Here is a 23,444-nt window from a genome sequence, read left to right on the forward strand (position 1 = left end):
GATATCCAGTCAATTTCTGTCAGTTGTGTGTCACAGATTTTTTGCCAGCGTGCTTGGTATGTGAACGTACGTGTTTTATTCAAGTCAGATAATAATATTGAATAAATATTTCAACCAAATAAATGGCTGAAATAAGGTGTTTTTTGACTTGTGCGCTTTTTAAATTATGACCTAAAGTCTGTTAAAGGTTGCCCAGGAATGTTTTGCAAATCTATTTGAGAGCACATATGCATTACCTGAAGATATTAGAACCATGGAACTGATGTACCTAATTTGTCCTCTAGGTAGGTAAAGGTAGTGAAAGCACTGAGTCATTACTGACCCATGGGGGGGGGGATGTCCATGCAATGTTTTCTTGGCAGACTTTTTGTTACAGGGTGGTTTGCCATTGCCTTCCCGTCATCTACTTTACCCCCAGAAACTGGGTACTCATTTTACCAACCTCAGAAGGATGAAAGGCTGAGTCAACCTTGAGCCAGCTATTTGAACCCGGCTTCCGCCAGGATCGAACTCAGGTCATGAGCAGAGCTTGGGCTGCAGTACTGCAGCTTACCACTCTGCGCCACGGGGCTCTCAATTTGTCCTCTAATGGTATCTTATTCATTAATTTATGACTGATTGCGAGATCCTGAAGTAGCAGGATCTTGACCCTTCTCCATTCTCAGGAGTTATTGCCCAACCCTGGTGAAAACCAGTGCCGATTTAGAAAGGTTTGTAATCTGGATTTGTTTGGTAGTAATTTTGTTCTAAATTCATCCCAGACCTCCAACATTGGGGTTAGAAGTGGGTAAGATTGTATTTTACTGGGTCTGTCAGCTGTTCTTTGCCATACAGCTTCATGTATTATGTTCAGAGCCTTTGAGATTTCTCCCCATCTTTGAGAATGACTGCTCCTGAGACCAGGGCTGCTCCTGAAGTATCCAGTAACAGTGTCTGAAACAGTTCCTTTGTTTGCTTAGACAAAAGATATTTTTTGGTAAAATTACAAGTTGGCTTTGTGGATTAACAGGTGGACGGCTCTTTTTTAAAATTAGAGGACTTATTCTCTCACTCACACTCACCCTTCAGAAAAACTTCTGCTGAGCCTTTAGACTTAGAGGAATTTACTCCTGCTGGCATGAAACAACTTCCTTGAAAGGGGATCAAGTTCACACCTTCTTTTCTTGATAACTTCACCTTCTACCTGTCAGAAACTTCACAGACCTATGAATATGCACCTGATCTAACAATCCTGTGAAGCCCAGTAGAATGTTCTGGGCCTCTGCATCCTAGAGGGAACAAGAACCAGCCAGGGTTCTTCCAGGACAGATTTGTTCCATCTATCTATGAAAAGACTGGTTTTCCTCCCTAGCTTGATTGGGGCTGTAGAGACAATGATGGCTGTTTGTTCATGTGCCACAAGAACAGATGCTGATGTGACTTGGGTGGGAGGGGCTATCTTGGAATGAAAGAACCACCCCTTGCACCTGGCCACTCTCCTGTGTTCAGCTGCAGTATCTTTTGTAAACTCCCTTCTGAGCATATCACTGATATACCACTAGAAAATCATTTTTCCCGTCCCTCATACAGAATTGTTCAGGGCAGAAAATACACATTTTGTAAGTGAAGTACAGAGACGTTTAACAGAATTCAGCATTTTTCCTTTCCAGGCATAACAGAGTATCTAGATAAGTATTCTTGTCACATTTCAGTTTACTTTTGTCCCTCACTATCCCAGAATTAACATTTGTGCAATTCTTGTACATGTGAATTACCTACTGCAAAAAATGTGGGATTGAATTTGTTTTTAAACAGAAGCTGGATTCATGCAATTGCATCTATGGGACTCTAAACTTCAAAGAGATATGATGTAATTTGCTAGAAAAAGGGGTAGATTTGATATGGGACAGCAGAAAGTGAAACCTAGCTGCTTTGCTAAAGGAACAGGCAAACAGTAGTAGATTTTGTGAAGAACAGCGTGGAAGCAATAGCATAATTCCATTGTTAAAGAGGGAAAAACCAGAAAATAAAGGGCCCATCAATAAAGGAGAAAGGGGAAGAGGACAATACTCAGCATGACAGGTGAGAGACTTGTGGCTTGGATCCTGCCTAGTATTTCCATGGGAGCAAGGAGGGGGACTCTTTTTGCCATTTTCTCCTTCTGCAGGAAAACTCTGATCCCCACAAAGATATTCCTGAGCATCCACATCACCCAGGAGCAGCATTTGGGGGAATGGTTGTGGCAAGCCCTGCCCCCCAGTACCTGCAAAAATCCCAGGTGGGATCAGAGCCTTCTCTCCATAGCACAGAAACATGCAGGGTTTTCATGAGATACAAGATACTGTTCAGCACAAAACAAGAGACTATGGTCTATTTATCTGTTGAAATTTGATTCTGCCTTTCTTCCAAGGAGCTGAGGGTGGTGTACAATTCTTCCCTCCTCCATTTTACTCTCATGACAATCCTATGTGGTAAGTTAGATCCAGAGAAACTAACCTGGTCAAGCTTATCCAATAAGCGTCCATGGAAGAGTAGGGATTTAAACCTGACCTTAGTCAGACATTGTAGCTTCGACATCACATTGGCTCACAGAAAGCACTACTGGTGATGCCAACTCCTATCTGCAGTTTTCTGCAGCAAAGTCCAGTAACTGCCATACCAGATAAATCCCCAAACCACCAGCAGCTTTCCTACTAGTTGTTTCTTTTTTATGATTGTAGTACATCTCACTGAAATTTCAATTTGAAATATTCCTTATTAAAATTTGCTTTAGACCATGTATGGTTGTTACCTTAAATTATTATAGTACTAACAAAATAGCAAAACACATTGGTTCAGTATATAATGAATAAAATAATTTTAATTTATTTTTTTACAAAGGTTATAGAGTTGTCATCTACCTTAAAAGGACATCCTTTAACAACCCAGACTTAATTTATAAGTTTTTATATGAAGGCTGTGTCAAATAATCTCAAAAGATTAAGTATGAAAATATGTAAATACATTTTGGATCTCCTTTTAATTATTATTATACTCTGCCATTGCACTGTTTGAAGTAACACAATATAACTAGTCATTAACTTTGCCTTGAAGAGTCTTAAAAACAGTAGTCTGTTGCAGTATTTGTAGGGGCAAGCAATTTCTTTTTAATCCATCCAGAATAATTGGCTAAAGGCCAGTTGCTGTCAAAATGATGCCAGTAATATGAATTTGATTGTATGATTCCAGCACTTTAAAAAGCACATTGGTTATACATGGCTTTAACCTTAGGCTACAACTATGCTACCAAGCTCAACTGGAGTCTGAATCAGTCATGTGGCTATGTGCATATTATCTGAACACTGTATAGAGTCCTTGGTTGCCCAGAGTTGATGAAGGTGCTGAAGGCGTTCTGAAGTTCTTGTGCTTACATTCAGCGCAGGATGAACCTTACGAATGCCAGACTCATCCATTAATGACAGGCCACAGATCCCAAAGTATGCATGCAGAGCATCTGGAATAGAAACCAATAATTTAGGTCACTTTCACATCATCAAGGTTCTGGTCACTTACACACAGGTTGTTTGTCCTGAGCCCTAACTTGGATGTACTGAGCAGATTTCCCCCGTTACCACACAGCAGTGTGATGTTTTCATGCATCTCCCAGGTTTTCCCCACCTTTCCTATGATGTTCTCCAAACCTGCTTCACTGCGATGCTTTGGAAAAGTTCACATTAAACCCACGGTGGCACCCACATGAATGGGAAATTCCAGATCTTTCCATTCCCTCCCACATCAGCACCATTTCCCCTGCACCAGTCCCCCACAGCAGCCACATGCTCCCATAGAAGGGCTTTTTTAAAAAATTAGCAATTGAGGTTTTCTGAATTTTCAGCTCTCATTTTTCAAATAAGACTTCAGCCCTTTTTGTTGCAAAGATGTAAGGGAAAACTTGTTTGAAAAATGAAAGGTGAGAATTCAGAGAACCTGACTGACAGATTGTTGCAATGTCACAATGCAGTAACAGTATTTTATTGTCATTTTTACAAAAAAAACACCAACAACTGGAAAAGCCTTGAGATGCCAGGAAGAAATGGCCACTGCCATGACGGAGAAATCTGCCACGTGGAAGTCTCATTGCCACTGTGCTGTACTGGCAGCTGCAAAAGCATTGGAGAAATCATATATGCCTATCGCCATATGTGGAAAACATCTTTTACTGAAAATCAATAGCTAATTCAAGTTAATCATGTTAAACAAGAAAAATTCATACTGTAGATATCAACTATCCAAGGCAGCATGAATGGCAGTGCAATCACCTGAATTCACTTGCAAATCTTTGTGGAAATAGCTCAATCTACTGTGGAAGATAATTTTAAGGGACTGCCTGGCGAATCCCCAATCTCTGCCTCGCAATTTTTTTCTTTTCTTACATTTATTCATATCCCTAATGGCAACATGCTCCACTCACATAATCCTGTAGAAGAACGTGCAAATATATTTTCAACTTTTCAGTGGAAAAGGGTATAAAGGGAAGCAGTTGTCTAAAACATTCAATTGCCATTCATTGTCACATATCTCTAGTCACAGATTCCCAACAGCAGGTATGTGCCAGGCGTTTTAAGTTCACATGAGGAAAATTGGAAGGAAAATCACAGCGCCAGAAGATTTAGAAAATGTTTCCCTAGCCCTAATTTCCTCATTACTCTCCTGAGGCAAATATATACATTGTCCTCATAGTTAAAAATCTGCACTAGCGCCTAAAGCCGATGCAACTTTACAGGAATTTGCATTAGCATCTACATGCCAGTATAATTCAGTGACATTGAGAAAGTATTGTCTGAATTGTCTGAATGCTACCATTTCTGGCCAGATGCTTCTGCATATGAAAATTTCTTCCTGCATAACTATGCCTACAACTTGCCATTTATACACAATGTTCACTAGGAAACCATCAGACCAGCCAGATTAGATCCCGCTGCAAGTCTCTACTTCTCAGTCTTACAAACACTTGAAAGCTGTTTCATTTTCCACGCAGCACTGCAGCCACAATATTTTTCAATAATCTCTCATCTACTCTAGCCAAATATCTGAGCCTTATTGAAAGCACAAGCCAACTCCCAATTACTGCACAAGCAGAAAACTTCTGACATATAAAGATCCTTCTACCTAACCCACCTAAGTATATCAGCCAAAGACTGCTCATGCATGCAACCCTCCCAAACCTACTAGGAGTACCAGAGAGACAATGCAAGCATATTCAAAAGTCTCTCCTACAAACCAATAGACATTAGAGTAGGTTAAGCTAACTGTGTGAACTGTAAAAACAAATTGACCAATATCAATGTCTGTGTTGTTCGCTTTGTACCTTGGTAACCTGAACTTTACATTGATTTTTATTTGTTCCAATTAAATCTTAAGGGGTTAAAAAAGATAGCAATTCTAAAGCCAGCTTGCTACAGGAGAGTGAAGGTAAAGTATTTACGACAACACTTTGGTCTTTCCTTATGGTACTAATTACTATGTAGTCGGGGTTTGGGTTGTAGTCTACAAGCCATGGGATTTGACCCAATGAATGAAAAAGTTCCATTTGGTTATATACATAGATCACTTCCTTAAAGCACTGCCTGCTTTTAAATTGTTCCCTGTGTGTTTATTTGAAGATTCTTCTCAATTTCTATGGCTTTTTATTAAAAAATGACAGCTCTATGCATTTAAACTTCTTTAACAATCTTACACAAGGCACATTAACTTCCATGGTGGTGGAAAGTGCTGTCAAGTCACAGTGGCTTATAGTGACCACACAGGATTTTCAATGCAAGAGATGAATAGAGGTGGTTCATCATTGCCTGCCTGGACTTCCTTGGTGGTCTCACATCCAAGTAATAACCAGGACTGGCTCTGCCTAGCTTCCACAGCCAACAGTATATATATGCCCAGATGCACACTGGATCAATTCAGATTTCCCTACCCAACAGACTAAGTTATTTACAGCTAGTCAACCAAGTGCAACTGTAATTTCCAACATCACGCATGTTGGCAAAGGTTTTAGCCATAGCTAGAAAAATGAGGGAACACTGGCGGCAGGGGGGGGGGGGCTTCAAATGCCACCATGCCTTTCATTCAGCTCAGAAAGTCAGTTACATTTTACAAGTAGCCAGCATTATGTACAAGGAAGATCACACATTGAACCTTCTGAAAAGTTCAGAAACCCCAGCCCCTAATGCTAAAAAAGGGGTTGCTGTAATTACTCAATGAAGGGAAATATACTGTTCATGCAGCTGCTTACTGCATAACTGAGGCATTGTCCTGTACAGAGGATACTGGTTCAAAGCATGACACCAGAGAACACTGGCTGAAACAGAAATGAAACTGACTATTGCTACTGTTTTCATTCTAAAAGCTAGCTATTTAAATTAACTTATTCAGAAGCTAATCTCTAGCAGCAGCAGATTCTATCCTACCTTCCTGTAGAATAGCAGATGTCTGGAAAAGACGCTACCTGGAACTGGCAGAATGTCCTTCTATAGTAGCAGAAGATATCAATACAGAGGCATTGATATCAGACTTTAGAGGCTCCAAAGCTCAGCCCTAGCAACTGAAACCACATTCCAGAGCTAAATTCTGGCACAAAGTAAGTCCTGCAAAAAAAAACTTTTCTAAGATTACAAGCCTTGGGCAGGTGGATCACAAAGCTTATCACAGCTAAATGAGGAAACATTAGAATCACACCCACCCTTTCATTTGATGTGTTCAACTTCATATGCTGGAGGTCTCATTTGCAAAGAAGTCTACACATATAAATCACAATGTACCTAAATACCAAATGTGCAATCCATGGCCTGGAAAAACAAGTCCCAGCTCTCACTTTGAGGACATTGGAACACTCAGAATTCTAAAAAGATATTTAACAGCAGCATTCAGAAAAGAACCAGGTCCTTGCAACTATCTTGAGGTTCAGAAATCTTCAAACTAAACTGACAATGCAACTGTAGTATATCCTGGAAACTGAGAACCAAGGGACATCCAACCATCTATTTCTAGAAGGTTAATTTTTGAGATTTTTTTAATTAATCAGATTTTTGAAGGCCACTCAAGGGCATTCCAGGTATGCCAAATGAAAGAGAACACAATGTACTTCTTACCCAGTCAAAATCAAAGTAAATAATTAATCTTTGGTCTTAGCAGACTCAAATCTTACTTAATGGAATAACTTTGGTTATTCCATATTGTTTAAATCCTTCCATACAGTTGAGTGTTTCTACAGCTTAACTGTGGGTGGGGGGAAATAAATCAAATACTCTATCAAGATTGAGAAAGAAAAAGAGCACATTTGTGACTACAGCTATACGTAGTATTCTACATTTTATATAATTCATAAAAGCAGCTATAAATCAGAATATGGTTATTTGCCAGGACAGCCTAACTGAGGGCTAAACTACACAAAGCAATGTACACAATTCTATCACGGGGACTCACAGTCATAGCGCGGCTGCAAGTTCCTGGTAGCACTCCACTTAAAAATGCCATGGGGTGCCAATTCAGATCAGGACTATGGTGCAGGGGTAGAAAGGGCCTCCTGCCTCCCCCTGTGTCATTTTCTCAAGGCAAAACAGCACTGGGGGGTATTTAACCCATCAGGGGGCTCCATCTATACTGAATACTTGCATGTGTAACCTCTCAATGGGCAACCAAGCACCCTGATGCCATTTTGGCTCAGGAAACCAGCACAGGGGAAGGTAGGAGCCCCTCCTGCTCTCCCCATACCACACTGTTTCCAATATCACCCAAGCAGAAACTTCCAGGAAATATACAGCAGGGCACAGATAACAATCCCCCCATCACTGTTTCCAGAAACTGGTATTTTATATACTCACAGAAGTTCTATTTTACCATTGTGGATAATAGTCACTGATAGATCTACCTTCTGTGGCTGACTCTAATCCCTTGTAAAGTCATCTATTGCAGTTACTACTTGAAAGTAATTATGCATTGTGTGAAGAAGGGGAAAAGTGTAAAAGGTATGGGGGTAGACATGGGCACGAAATGGAAAAAGCCCGAAATGAGAGTTTCGTGTTTCATCGCGATCCACGAATCGCAAATCACATAACTTCACGAAATTGACACATTTGCCAAAATGTTAGTTTTGTAATTCATCAGAACCTGGGGCATTTCAATGGTCCCCTTCATACCTAGAGATGCCAAATTTGCAGAGAGACTTCAGCAGGCTCTCCTCCACCCACCCTGTTTGCAATATGTTGATCAGGAAGGGTGGGAAGGGAAGTGCTGCTAGAATGCATGACTGAAACGGGTACTGGGAGTTGCTGGATCAGAGGAGGATGAAGGACTAGCCGTGGTGGAGCTGGGCCAGGAAAACATAGTGGGGGGGGAGGCACCCTCATCCAAAGACCTTCCCACAGCAAGGCCAAGAGCTGGAAATAAGAAGTTTCTTTCATTATCTTTAAAACAACAGCAGCCAAAAACACAATCCCAAATCCTTCCACACACACACTCCCATTCTAATCCCAGCAAAATGCTGACATAGATCAGAACAGGACGTCTGTGGTTGTCTGACAGACCTTCCTAACAGGGTATAGAGGGGTGAGATTGGTGTGCCCATGGCTACAGAAGGCCCACCTCCTTGGTTGCCTAGGGAATTGACTCCTGGCTGTATAGGTCAAAATGGAAGCTCTCCAGATGGCTAGGAGCGCTGCCAATCAAGGGTAAGTGGGCTATGATTGGGGTTTCCAATGGCAACAAAAGGTCTGGGCCCATTGTTGCCTAGGGAATCAATGGATCGGCGCCTGCCTGACAGCAATTACAAATCGTTTATGAAGCTAATGAAACAGGCCAAAAAGTTGTGAATTTCGTGATAACCGCGGCCCCACAAAAGGCTGTTTCGTGACACATGAAACGACCTGTTTCGTGACAAAATTTGCTTCGTATTTCGATTCATGCCCATGTCTAGTGGGGGGTGGGGTTGTGCCATTTTCTGTACGCTGTATATAATTTTATAGAGTGCGCTCTTCAAAAATCTGCTTGGGTTTTCACTATTCAGAATAATCTGTTATGATGCACAAATCTGGCCAACCTCACTGTTCCCTTGGACTCAATATCAAACATTCATACCCACCATTTCACCTCTTCCATTACTTTGTTGCATAGTTTCTGCTTTTGCTGCTTGCCATGTAAAAACAGTGTTTCTTACTTGTAACTGTTGTTCATCTAGGTCTTCCATGCAGGCACACATGGGGACTGCGCACGCGCAGGCCTGCCGACTTCAGAGACTTTTACAACTTAAAACCACTAGGGGGCGTCCCCGCCTCCTAACGCACATGCGCAGCCATCTTTCCCACCGAAAATGGCTCCTAAGAGGCAGGGCGCCCCCGACGTACCCTCAGTCCTCTTTCACCGCTGCACTACAAAGTAAGTACCAAGAGAATTAGCGGGGAAGGAGGGAGGGTATGTGTGCCTGCACAGAAGACCTAGATGAACAACAGTTACAGGTAAGAAACACTGTTTTTCATCTGCGGTCTTCCTGTGCAGTCCCACATGGGAGATTACAAAGCTTAAATACCTGGGTGGTAGGTACTGTTGCATCATAACAGGAAGATTGATTGAAGGACTGCTGTCCCCACTATGGTTTCTTTCCTGTCCAGGACATCCAGAGCGTAATGTCTGACAAATGTGTCCGCTGAGGCCCAAGTCGCAGCTTTACACATGTCTTGCAGAGGGACACCTCTCAGGAGCATCGCGGAAGATGCCTGTGACCTAGTAGAGTGAGCATGCACCTCCAAAGGACAAGGTAAGTTAGCACATTTATAACATAACAAAATTGCTTGAACCACCCAGCGAGCCACAGTCTGGGAGCTGGCAGCTCTCCCCTTCTTTGGGCCCGCAAAACAAATGAAAAGATGGGAATCCTTCTGAAAGGGTTTCACACTATCTAAATAAAAAAGGAGGGCCCTGCGAACATCTAGGGCATGAAGGGATCTTTCTGCTTCTGAAGAATGATCCTTAAAAAATACTGGTAAGGAAATCTCTTGAGCCAGGTGGAACTTAGAGACCACCTTGGGCAAAAATTCCAGTTTAGTCCTAAGCACCACCTTTTCAGGATGAATACTCAGGTAAGGGGCTTCACAGGATAGAGCTGCCAGTTCGCCTACTCTCCTGGCCGAAGTGACAGCGACTAAAAACACTACTTTGAAGGTAAGTAAGTTCAGCGGACAGGTGGCCAAAGGCTCAAAGGGATTGGAAATGAGCCTAGTCAAAACCAGAGGCAAGGACCACTGAGGTACTAGTACCCTAACCGGAGGAAACAAATTGTTGAGCCCCTTCAAAAACAACTTCGACGTGTAATGGGAAAACACCGTCCTGCGATCAACTGGGGGGTGAAAGGCTGAAATAGCAGCCAGATAAACTTTAACAGAGGAGTTGGATAGGCCAGACTGCTTCAGTCCCCATAAAAAATCTAAAACATCAGAAAGGGAGGAGGGTCAAAGGGTCTAACTCCCGCCCCCTACACCAGTCAATAAACTTGTTCCACTTCAAAGAATAGGATTGCCGGGTCGATAGGCGACGGGCATTTTGAAGCACATGCATCATTCCGTCTAGGGATGTGCGTTTCGGCATTCAGAATGCCGAAAGAATGCCGAAACAAAAGTGTTTCGGCTTCTTTCAGGGAATGCCGAAACGTTTCGGGGAATCCCGAAACGTTTCGGGTAGCCGAAAGAAAAAAGCCGAAACGTTTCGGGATTCTTTCGTCTTTCATTCGGCTTTTCAATGGGAAAATGCCTCCGTCTTCCCGGACGTCTGGGGGAGGCATCTTCCCACCGAATAAGCCCAAAATTGGTGGGGACCTTCCTCTAACCCTTCTCTAACAACCACCCAAGTTTCAGACAGATTGGACTTTGGGGGGCCATGTTATGGCCCCCCAAAGCAGGTCCCCCCATCCTCCCATAAAGGAGCATCTTCTTCATTATTTCCTATGGGGAAAAAATGAAGAAGCAGGCTTCCTTTGCCAGGGGTGGCATTTTGCATGCAAAATGCCCCCTTACCCTCAGGGGCCCTTCTCCCACCCCTCCTCCCACCCCCCACCAAGGCTCAGCCTGCTCCCACTTGGGGGGGGGCATTTCATGGCCTCCCCAAGTAGGTGCTCTAATCTCTACCACTGACAGCTGGGGGAGGCTTGTGTTGCCAGGGGTGGCATTTTGCATGCAAAATGCCCCCCAACCCTCTGGGGCCCTTCTCCCACCCCTCCTCCCACCCCCCACCAAGGCTCAGCCTGCTCCCACTTGGGGGGGCCATTTCATGGCCTCCCCAAGTAGGTCCTCTCAGCCCCTAAATTCCACCCCTTACAGCTCCACACAAACCCAATTCCCCCCAGCTGCCACACACAGACCCAAATCCCCACATTAGCCCCTCACAGACCCAAATCCACCCCCACCTGCCCCACACCCATAACCCCAGGAACAGGCTGGCAAAGGCCAGCCCTCTCCCTTTGTTCCCTATGCTGGGAACTTCTAAACTCTCTTTCCCTGGGCAATTCTGCACAGCCCAGGGGTGCCACAATGGTGGGCACACTTCTGAGTGCCAGCTGGTCCCTGTGAAAGAGCACCTGAACCACAGACACCCTCCCTCAAATTCCCCCACCACCTACAGAGATGGCTGGCCAGCCAGCCCCATTGTTCCCTATGATGGGAACCAACTGCACAACAAAGAATAAAACAAGAACAACACAAAATAAAGTTTTTTAAAAATTATTTTCTCCCTTCCAAAGTACAAGTAGGCAAAGCATTATGACACATAACACCAGCAGTCCCCCACACAGAAAAATAACACAACTCACTTAACATCAGAGAATCACAAAGCACGATTCCTGTCAAAAACACTTTATTTCTTGAACAGCTTTAGGCTACACAGCAGGGGGGGAACACCAAAGGGCATGGCAGCAGTATCTTACACAAAAATAACACAACTCACTTAACATCAGAGAATCACAAAAGCACAATTCCTGTCAAAAACACTTTATTTCTTGAACAGCTTTAGGCTACACAGCAGGGGGGGAACACCAAAGGGCATGGAAGCAGTATCTTACACAAAAATAACACAACTCACTTAACATCAGAGAATCACAAAAACACAATTCCTGGCAAAAACACTTTATTTCTTGAACAGCTTTAGGCTACACAGCAGGGGGGGAACACCAAAGGGCATGGAAGCAGTATCTTACACAAAAATAACACAACTCACTTAACATCAGAGAATCACAAAAACACAATTCCTGGCAAAAACACTTTATTTCTTGAACAGCTTTAGGTTACACAGTAGGAGGGCACAAAAGGGCATGATAGCAATGTACTACAAAAAATAATACAACCCACTTCACCGTTTTTGACAGCAATTGTGTTTGTGTGATTCTCTGATGTGAAGTGAGTTGTGTTATTTTTGTGTAGTACACTGCTTTCCTGCTCTGTGGTGCCTTCCTACTGTGTAACCTAAAGCAGTTACAGAAATAAAGTGCTTTTGACAGCAATTTTTTGGGGTGATTCTTTAATGTGAAGTGAGTTGTGTTATTTTTGTGTAAGATACTGCTTCCATGCCCTTTGGTGTCCCCCCCCTGCTGTGTAGCCTAAAGCTGTTCAAGAAATAAAGTGTTTTTGACAGGAATTGTGCTTTTGTGATTCTCTGATGTTAAGTGAGTTGTGTTATTTTTGTGTAAGATACTGCTGCCAAGCCCTTTGGTGTTCCCCCCTGCTGTGTAACCTAAAGCTGTTCAAGAAATAAAGTGTTTTTGACAGGAATCGTGCTTTGTGATTCTCTGATGTTAAGTGAGTTGTGTTATTTTTCTGTGTGGGGGACTGCTGGTGTAATGTGTCATAATGCTTTGCCTACTTGTACTTTGGAAGGGAGAAAATAATTTTTTAAAAACTTTATTTTGTGTTGTTCTTGTTTTATTCTTTGTTGTGCAGTTGGTTCCCATCATAGGGAACAATGGGGCTGGCTGGCCAGCTATCTCTGTAGGTGGTGGGGGAATTTGAGGGAGGGTGTCTGTGGTTCAGGTGTTCTTTCACAGGGACCAGCTGGCACTCAGAAGTGTGCCCACCATTGTGGCACCCCTGGGCTGTGCAGAATTGCCCAGGGAAAGAGAGTTTAGAAGTTCCCAGCATAGGGAACAAAGGGAGAGGGCTGGCCTTTGCCAGCCTGTTCCTGGGGTTATGGGTGTGGGGCAGGTGGGGGTGGATTTGGGTCTGTGAGGGGCTAATGTGGGGATTTGGGTCTGTGTGCGGCAGCTGGGGGGGAATTGGGTTTGTGTGGGGCTGTAAGGGGTGGACTTTAGGGGCTGAGAGGACCTACTTGGGGAGGCCATGAAATGGCCCCCCCAAGTGGGAGCAGGCTGAGCCTTGGTGGGGGGTGGGAGGAGGGGTGGGAGAAGGGCCCCAGAGGGTTGGGGGGCATTTTGCATGCAAAATGCCACCCCTGGCAACACAAGCCTCCCCCAGCTGTCAGTGGTAGAGATTAGAGCACCTACTTGGGGAGGCCATGAAATGGCCCCCCCAAGTGGGAGCAGGCTGAGCCTTGGTGGGGGGTGGGAGGAGGGGTGGGAGAAGGGCCCCTGAGGGTAAGGGGGCATTTTGCATGCAAAATGCCACCCCTGGCAAAGGAAGCCTGCTTCTTCATTTTTTCCCCATAGGAAATAATGAAGAAGATGCTCCTTTATGGGAGGATGGGGGGACCTGCTTTGGGGGGCCATAACATGGCCCCCCAAAGTCCAATCTGTCTGAAACTTGGGTGGTTGTTAGAGAAGGGTTAGAGGAAGGTCCCCACCAATTTTGGGCTTATTCGGTGGGAAAATGCCTCCTCCAGGCGTCCTGGAAGACGGAGGCATTTTCCCATAGAAAAAAGCCGAAAGAATGCCGAAATAATGCCGAAAGAATCCCGAATCCCGAAAGAGATTCTTGTTTCGGCTTTCAGCTTTAACGATAGAGAATTTTCTTTCGGCTTTCTACTTTCGGCTATAGCCGAAAATTTTTGGCTTGCACACCCCTAATTCCGTCAGAAAAATCCTGTCTTGAAGGATTAGCCACGCCGTCAGTTTGAGTGTATGTACTCAAACTGAAACACCCCCCAGAAAGACAGTAAGTCCACTTGGTTGGGGAAGTGATGCATCTGACTGTGGAGTCTCAGGAGTGAGTGGAACCATGGTTGCCTCAGCCAATAAGGTGTCACTAGGATGGCTGATGTTTTGTCCATCTGAATGTTGGAAAGTACCCTGGCTAACAGGGGAAACTGGGGAAAAATATAATGAAGGCGACCGGACCAATTTAACTGAAATGCGTCCCCAAGAGACTCGAGGCCGACGTCTCCTCTGGAGCAATAGCGGGGAGTCTTGCAGTTCTCTTCTGAAGCGAAAAGGTCTACGTCTGGGAATCCCCATTCTGAAAAGACAGGACGTAAATACTTGTCGGGAAGGGACCACTCATGGTTGTCACCCCCTAGTCTGCTAAGGTGGTCAGCCATAACATTGTCAACACCTGGTATATGGACTGCCAAAAGCCATACTGAATGATCAATGGCCCAATTCCAAATCTTCACTGTCTACTCGCATAACGCTAGAGACATTGTGCCCCCTTGTTTATTCAGATAAAACATCATGGCGGTGTTATCCGTTAGGATCTGGACTACCTTATCCTGAGCCAAATCAGAAAACGAGATTAGGGCATAATAAACAGCTTGTAACTCGAGAAGGTTAATGTGTTCTTCACTCTCTGACTCATCCCACATACCATGGGCATACGAACCCTGACAGTGAGCACCCCACCCCGGCTGCCTAAGGCCAAAACTGATCCCTCTGAAGAGGTTGGAGTCTTGCAACCACCAGTCCAGGGACAGGAGGACCCTCCGTGGAATACTAAGTTTCCTTTTTTGGGAGTCCCTGTCAGGGAAATTTTTTTTAAAAAACCAAAGTTGTAACGGACACATTCGAACTCTCGCCAAAGATACTACAGCCGTAGTGGCAGCCATATAGCCCAAAAGCACTTGGATGAGCCTAGCTGGTTGGAACCTGCACTTTTAAAATCTTTTTATGAGTGCCTTAATTTTATGTGCTCTATCCATGGGTAAAAACCCTGCATCCCGGGATCCATCAATAATGGCCCCTATAAATTGGGTAACCTTAGAGGTGAAAAGCTTCGACTTCTTTTGGTTGACAAACAACCCCAACTTCAAACAGGTGGACAAGGTAGTGGAAATCTGGGTGTTCACATCCTCCTCTGACTGACCAACAATCAGCCAGTCTTCAAAGTAAGGAAAGATACAACAGCCTTGCATTCTCAGGAAGGCAATCACCACTGCCACACATTTAGTAAACACCCTGGGGGCAGTGGATAGACCAAAAGGAAGGACATGGTACTGAAAAATACAAGTACCATAAGTGAAGCGAAGGAATTTTCTATGGTCAAGGAAAATAGAGATGTGAAAATACGCATCTTTGAGATCTAAAATCCCAAACCAACAGCTGGAGGGTATCGAGGTTAGAACCACTTGTAACGTGGTCATCTTAAACTTTCGGACTCTAATGGATTTATTGAACTCCTGTAGGTCTAAGATAGGGCGGAACCCCCCATCTTTCTTTTCCACCACAAAAAGGTTAGAGTAAAAACCAAGATGAGAGGAAGTATCTACCACCTCTTCAATAGCCCCTTTTAGCAATAGGGCTGAGAGTTCGGAAACTACCCCTGGTTGAGGTGTTTGAGGAGAGAAAACAGGGAGCCAGAGACCAGGCCATTGAAAAAACTCAATTTTATATCCAATTTTAACTAACTGTAACACCCAAACATAGAATCATAGAGTTGGAAGGGGCCATACAGACCATCTAGTCCAACCCCCTGCCCAGTGCAGCATCAGCCTAAAGTGATACGGCACCGAAGTGATACGGCACCACTCAGAGAAAAAAAGAGACAGCTTGTCTCCAAATGAAGGGTCAGGTCCCTGTAATTGTCAAAATTGTTTTTGGGAGTGCCCAGAATCTTTAGGCTGGTGTTGGTTATTTCCCTGCCTATTCTTATTGCCTTGCCTCCTCTTCAGGAAGGTAGATTGAGGGCTCTGGTACCGGCACTGAGATTGGTATCCATACCCATAATAGGGATGGTAATGTTGTTGTCAGCTCCTAGCATATGATCTATACTGAGGACGAGCAGACTGGTGTTGATGCAGGACACCGTAAGATCGAGCCGTAAATCTATCTTTACATTTCTTAGATAGATAGTCATCCGTTCTATCGGAGAAAAGGGTCTGTCCCTCGAACGGGAGGTCCTCAACTTTACTCCTTGTCTCCACTGGTAAGGCAGTGGTCCTCAACCATGCAAACCTTCGAAGGACAAGTGCTGACAGAAGAGCCCTGGCAGAAGTATCTGCCATATTCCTGCTTACGTTAATTTGATGGCGGGACAATTGGACCGCCTCCTCTTGGATGACTCTAAGAAAAACTCTTTGGTCTTCAGGCAGGTGAGGCACAAATGTTGCTACCTTCGTCCAAAGTAGCAATTGATAGGCGGACATCATCGCTGCATAATTGGCGATTTTTATGCCAAACGCTGCGGAGGTATAAACCTTTCTAGCCAAGGAGTCGACTTTCCTACTGTCCTTATCCAATGGGACAGAGACCCTTGTTTGGGTTTTGCTTGCATGTCTTCTGTTACAAGCGAAGATGGAGGCAGATGGAGGGATAGGAACGGACACTGGTCATCCTTCACCCTATACAAGTTTTCCACTGTTTTATTAGTGGCAGGGGTTGAAGCAGGCTTTAAGTTCAGGCCTGAAAGGAGTTCCACAAAGCCTTCAATCATAGGGAAAGCAACCGTTGGAGTCGACCCCGAATATATATGCTTCAATATCTTATCAGTCGAACGTGGTTCCGTAGAAGCCAGTTCAATTTCAAGCGCCTTCGCCATCCACTGAAGGAGTTTGTTGTAGGCGCGGAAATTGTCCGTCGGAGAAGCTTCCTCTGATGGTCCGATCACCCCATTGGGTGAATCTGAAGGAGGAGAGTCATAAGGTCTCCCATAACGAGCAAAACCCTCATACTCCGTCTGGGGTCCGTCTGGATCCCACAGAAGAGCCAGCGTACAGAGAAGGTGACCTCGAGCGCCTCTTCGTTCCATGCTGACCATAGGATCCTTCTCTGTAATAGCGGCGTGACGGAGGACTCACTGCAGTATGATGTCGCCCAGAATAAGGGCTGTATCTCTCTGCCCGGCGTGATCTCGAACGACCTCTATCTGCGCGAGAGGAGCGAGAGGACCATGAGTCCCAAGGTGAGCGAGGTATCCCCAATGGAGTTGGGGGTTTATCGAGCATAATAACATCCAATTCTCGAGACCTTTCGGATCTCGGGGTTCCCCGAGGGGAAACTCCGTCCCCGGATCCACGGTGCCTCTTAGCAAGCAGGTCGGATCCAGAAGTGACCTGTTTGTCTGCTATAGGTTGAGGAGTAATGACACTCTCGAGGACTTGTTTATTGGATTTGGAAGGCTGACGTTTCTTTTTCTTTTCTTTTTCCAGAGTCGCCCCTGATGGTTCCGAGGAGCCTTTTGGAGCCGAAAGTTTCCGCAAAGTACTGCGGTGATCCGACTTCGATCCACTCCAGGGAGTTCTCAGTTCCAACAAGTTCGGAGTCACGGAACTCTCCCTCCTAGACTGATCACCCGACACGGACCGTGGCGGTTCCGAAGCTGGCCTCAACTCCAAAATCGGATCCAATGGGACGGGAACGGTCGGTTCCGAGGAGCTCCGAACCAGTGTCGTCGGGCTCAGCAGCCGTGAGTCGGTGTGGGTGGGTGACTGGCGGGAACGAGGTGACTTCTCCGAAGACTTCGAAATTGGAGTGGTAGCCTTCCCTTGCGCAGGGGATTTTCCTGTAATCGGGTCAGTCACCGCCATAGCGCGTTGCCACAGATAGGCTTGAAGTCTACCCGCCCTTTCTGCTCTGGCCTTCGGGGTGAAGGTGCGGCAGTACTTACAAGCCTGTGTGTTGTGGGTTTCTCCCAGACAATACAGGCAAGTCGAGTGGCCGTTGGATTTTGTCATGTTTCTATCACAAGAGGTACACCTCTTGAATAAAGCTTTCTCTGACATTTTTCAGATCACGGTGAGACGCTTTCCGAAGTAGAGCTAGCAAGAACCTCTCAAGTCGGCAGCAAAAGAGGAACTGAGGGTACGTCGGGGGCGCCACGCCTCTTAGGAGCCGTTTTCGGCGGGAAAGACGGCCGTGCATGCGCGTTAGGAGGCGGGGACGCCCCCTAGTGGTTTTAAGCTGTAAAAATCTCCGAAGTCGGCAGGCCTGCCCGTGCGCAGTCCCCATGTGGGACTGCACAGGAATACCGCAGAGGAACTAGTGTTACAGGTAGCTTTATCTACTAAACCAAAACCACATTTTCAGCAGTCATTTATAAGCATTTGCACTGCTGAGAACTCATTGACGTTTTACAGCAACCTCATTCCTGTACCTATCCAAAATGAAATTAATTTCATTTTTTAAGTATTTAGATACTTCCCCCTTCCGTTTTCTTCTCTCCCCTTGGGCAGTTTACCTGGATGACTATCTGGCCATTTAGCAAATCCACCAACAAGACGATCTTGAGTTGATAATATGTAATTTCTGTTCTTTTCATAGTTTGTATATTGGAATATTTTCAGAAGCTGAAAGAGAAGCCAATTTTTTAAAAAACCATCGTTACCATAAAAATATGCTCAACTTTAAATGGAATTAGCAGTAAAGCAGAGAATCATTTTAATGCATTTTATAGCTTGACTTCTCATGAGAAAAGCAGAGAACTGTCAGAATAATCCCAGAAAAGCATCCCTATTTTCATAGATAAGAACAGTGACACCTGTTGGTGGTGCTTTCAACCCAAGAGTTTAGAACTGTGGCACTAATGTTGCATGTTGCCCGGGTAGCAGCCTGTTTTGTAGAAGCGCCTTCTCCAAAAGCTGATGATCATATCACTTTTATATTTTCAAGGGGGCTTCAAGATTTTATTTTCCCTAATTTATAGGTAATTATTTTAATTTTACAGATATATAGATTGCTTTAATTGCATGTGTATTATTTTTATCATGTTGTTCATTATGTTTTCCAATGTTTTAGACTGTTTTTCCATATTCAAAGCAGTTTAACATTAGCTACAAGAAAAATATTGCTAGAATTATAAAATTACACTTATAGAATAACATGTCAAGCCTACATGGAATAACATTATACAAATGGCAATGAACCAACGTATATACTATGGATTTTATTTTTACTTTTTATTACCTTAAGAGTTGCTCCTACCCAAAATGAATAGCAGGTGTCTACAGGCTTATTTGGTCTGCCATGATAGCCATTCTGCTGCCTCATTATGCACCATCTTCTTATCCTGTCAAGTTCTCTTTCAGAGAAGACTTCTTCCAGTTTACCCATCAGACACAGTGATGCAATACCACAGAAAGTAGAGCCACCTGTAAGATGCAAGGTTTTTTAGTCCACACAAAGTTACTAATGAGTCTCAATCTGAACAGTATACACAACTTTAATACAAAACTATTGAAAGGTAGTATAGGGTAATGTGAAATTTGCAATATGGAATTATATTGACATTTAGCTGGGTATCTATTTTGTGAAGCAGCCTGTTTTGTAGAAGCGCCTTCTCCAAAAGCTGATGATCATATCACTTTTGTATTTTCAGGGGGGCTTCAAGATTTTATTTTCCCAAATTTATAGGTAATTATTGTGAAACACAAAATAGATAGCTGAGCAACAGAATTTAATATTCAAGCGAAAGATCAGTAAATTGCTCAAATATGTTACAACCTTTAAGCTAATAAGCTGACATCCCCAAGGCTACTTGTCTGGATGTCAATGATGACAAAAATAGTTAACAAAAACACACCAGATTTCATTAGAATAATTAAGCTTATTAAAAAACCACTGTTTCCCAATTCAAACTGCTCCATCTTGGAGCCATGCTTCAGCCACAGAAAGCTTTATTGCAATCATTCCTACCACCTTTCACATTATTACTTTTAGAACTGTAACTTTATCTACAGTTTTTGGCACTACGTAGATATAAGGAGTTAATGTAGTATAGTGGGTAGAGTATCAGAATGGGATACCTGGATTCAAATTTCACATTGCCATAAAGCTCACTGGATTCATTATTGTTTCTAATAGCTGTCAATACTGATTTAATGCTTATCCAGGAACACCCCTAAACAAATTAAAATTCTTCTTCCTATCTCACATTGCTGTTGCACGAGTATCACATCTACAAGCTCTGGGTTCCAACAGACTCTAACTCAGCTTTATTGATGGGCAAGTGGCTAAAAACACAATAGCCCCAAATGTGGATGGAAGCTGACAGTGAGGAATGAGCAAGGTAGCTACTGTTCTCACAAAACTGAGTCTTTGCAGATCCAAACATTTAGTTGGCATTTCAATATAACATACAGTGTCGCTTTACAACCAGGATGAAAAAAAAAACAATTTTACTGGATTGCTGCAATCATAAAGAGGCTGATATCCACTCTTAACATTCTTACCATGAGATTCAAGTCCAGCGCCTTGGGCAAGTCCATTATCATAGGACTGAAAAGCAAATAAAAGGAAAAAGTAATAATTCATGTGGACTCTTAACACAAGTATTGCATAAGCTTTTAATAACAGCCTGTAGCTTCTGCTCAAAGTTGATTCCTTTTAAAATTATCTCCTAGATTATAACACTCGAGAGGATCAGTGTGAACTTCAGACATATAAAGCAAACCAGCTTAAATCATTTCATTATTATTATACACATTATAAAAATGATACTCATTCAGTTGCTTGGGAGCCACGTGTGGCTCTTTGACATGTCACATAGCTCTTGTAAGTACTGTTCTTCAATATGCTGCCATTCAGTGCTTCAGGAAAGTGGGCGAGGCTCTTGTCCCGGTGGGATTGTGGTTTCGAGATGCTTCCCACCTTGAAATAGCCACAGACGGAGAAATGGGTAAGCTATGAGCCTCCCTGAGGTGCAGGCCTCATGTCAGGGATGAAAATAAATGTGGTTCTTTGGGTTGATGGTAATAGTAAAAGTGGCTCTCCTCAAGACATGGTGTGAGTATGATGGCCTTATACTGATGGCAGTATATCACTTGTCTTCTGGCATGGTTTGAATTACACTGAGTTATAAGTATTTTTACATATCATATTCCATTGAATGTTCCATGTGCCTGTATTAAGAACTGTTTCCCTATCCATTTTATTTCTTTTTGATTTGCCTTTCTACTTGACTTCCCTGAACAGCAGATAATTCCCAAACTACTTCATACTTCCCATGAAATTTCTACAAGCTCATTGGTTTTTTGATTCCAAAGAGCACCTCCATTTAATATGAGCTGAAGCAAAACTGCAACATTATGTATTTAAGATCCTATTTGTTTTATGAACTACAGATATATTGTATCCATCTGTTCTCAGCTATCTATAAGCTCAGACAGTGGAGTGCCACATAGTGTGACAAATGGAAGTGATGGATATGAAGCTGTACCTACTCTAGTTCGCTTACACTGTGCCACTTTAAGGATCACATCTGACCTATATTGTACTTTGTGCAATGAAAAAACTACTCTCAGATATCACTGCCCTCTTCTCTCCTCCCACTCTGTCCACTGCATTTTTTGATGAGTGAAATATGTGGATTTCTTATGCTTTGTGTAAATACACATTCTTGCAAATAAGTTACGCCAACCAAGATAACTGCTATTATGAAAAAATCACACATAAGCTGCTGATTTACAAACAACTGTGACTGCTACTTTGATGACAGGGTTGGGAAGGAGCAGCAAGAAATCACGCCCACTCTTCCTTAAGAATCACTCAGTTGCCCCAACATGATCTGAAGCATACAGACAAAGGATGTGCAGACGATCTGATATTCAATAAAGAATGAAAATCAAAAATCACCCCAAGAAAAACAGAGTTCATCTGAAGGGTAGACCTAACAGATATATCAGCAACAACTGAAATACCAATCTGCCTAAAGGTCTAAGAAACAGTGGTTTTATGTTCATAAGCATATGGTAACTGTCCATTGTAATCCTTGCCTATAAAATAACTGAGAACTAAGTCCCTCTAAAATGTGGAAGCACAAGCCTCCAACCATCTAGAGGTTCAGAGTCTTGGCAGATAGGCAGAGCTTTGGGGTTGATTGTTAAATCCCTATCCCAGGAGGAACTATGGTTAGTGTTGCATGGGAACGTCTCATGAGTTTTAACTGATAAGTTACAACATGAAAACCGTATAAGAAACGCTAAACAAGAATGCTTAGAACATGACCAGTAACTAGCTCTTTATAAACAGGAAGCCTAGAGTTTGATAAATCTATAGAACAGTATTGTCTTCTGTATTTTGTAGCCGTTAGCTAGTTATATTCAGCAGACCACAAAGAAACATCAATTGTTGTTGCTTAATCAGACTACATGAACTTTCCCAGTATGCCAATTTGCACAGTTGAGGAAAATTCTGGCAAAGTACAGTGAAGTGGCGTCTATTTACTATAGTGAAGGGGACCCTATTTAGCCAGAAAGTCAGTATACAAATGTTATAAACAAACAAACTGGACATATTCACTGAACTGAGAACATGTAACTTCTTCAAGACTCATGCAAAGGACTCAGCAGCACTTTTGGGATATCTAAAATGCTTTCATGAAGAGGGAGAATGGCTATCTGGCACAGTCAGAGAGAAAAAGACAAGCAGTAACAGACTGATGCTGTACCACAACTGTTTCAGAATTTAAGATTTCATAAAGAGTTTCAAATTGCCAAGACCATTAAATAATGGGGTAATCAAGACAAGCTATTGGCTTTGATTTCCATGTCATTTTTAAGAGAAGACCCGATGAGCATGAAGTGTAGAGAATCTTAACTCTGAATGCTACAACACTGCATTTATTGACTTGACAGAATTGTTGCTGCATAACCAAATTACATAAACTTCCCCAGTATGCCAATTTGTACTGCCAAGGAAAGTTCTTAACCTCATTTTCTTGCAAAATAATGACGTAAGATATGGAGAAACAAAACCACATTTTTGTTTGTTGTAACAACGATGTGCATTTGACCTGTAATAAGGAGGCATATCAGAACAATCTAGAATTGTAGAAATACCAACACAATTATTTGCATCAATGTTCTATTTAGTCTGCACCATAGTGAGATACAGGTTCCTCAGATATTCAGAAACATATGTCTGACAGAAATATTTTTCATTTTCTATTATCAATACTGCCTTATCTTGAGAAAAGCTCCAGTTGCAGGGTTTGAACGCAGTTGCCATAAGGAACAATAATGTACTAAAACATTACTACAAGTGAGTTCAAGAGCTATTGTGCTTGCTCAATAATAAACAGGGAGACCCAAGTCTGTTTAAAGTAAAAACTCCAGTGAAGTAATATAGTATTAGGAAC

The 23,444-nt window shown here is 43.2% G+C and overlaps 1 protein-coding gene across 1 annotated transcript in view; it reads right to left on the reverse strand.

Moving 5' to 3' along the window:
- Positions 1 to 2,812: 2,812 nt before the first annotated feature.
- The window catches only part of PGGT1B (protein geranylgeranyltransferase type I subunit beta), a 72,558-nt gene continuing 51,926 nt past the window's right edge, over positions 2,813 to 23,444 (reverse strand). Inside the window, exons 6-9 of the mRNA XM_054987216.1 lie at positions 20,539 to 20,584; positions 19,274 to 19,458; positions 18,549 to 18,657; positions 2,813 to 3,472 (exon numbers count right to left, since the gene is read on the reverse strand). Coding sequence (XP_054843191.1) covers positions 3,291 to 3,472; positions 18,549 to 18,657; positions 19,274 to 19,458; positions 20,539 to 20,584 — 522 coding nt within the window. The 3' untranslated portion in view covers positions 2,813 to 3,290. The remainder of the gene's footprint in view (positions 3,473 to 18,548; positions 18,658 to 19,273; positions 19,459 to 20,538; positions 20,585 to 23,444) is intronic.

This window comes from Eublepharis macularius, chromosome 8 (genome assembly GCF_028583425.1).
Source record: "Eublepharis macularius isolate TG4126 chromosome 8, MPM_Emac_v1.0, whole genome shotgun sequence".
Classification (NCBI taxonomy): domain Eukaryota; kingdom Metazoa; phylum Chordata; class Lepidosauria; order Squamata; family Eublepharidae; genus Eublepharis; species Eublepharis macularius.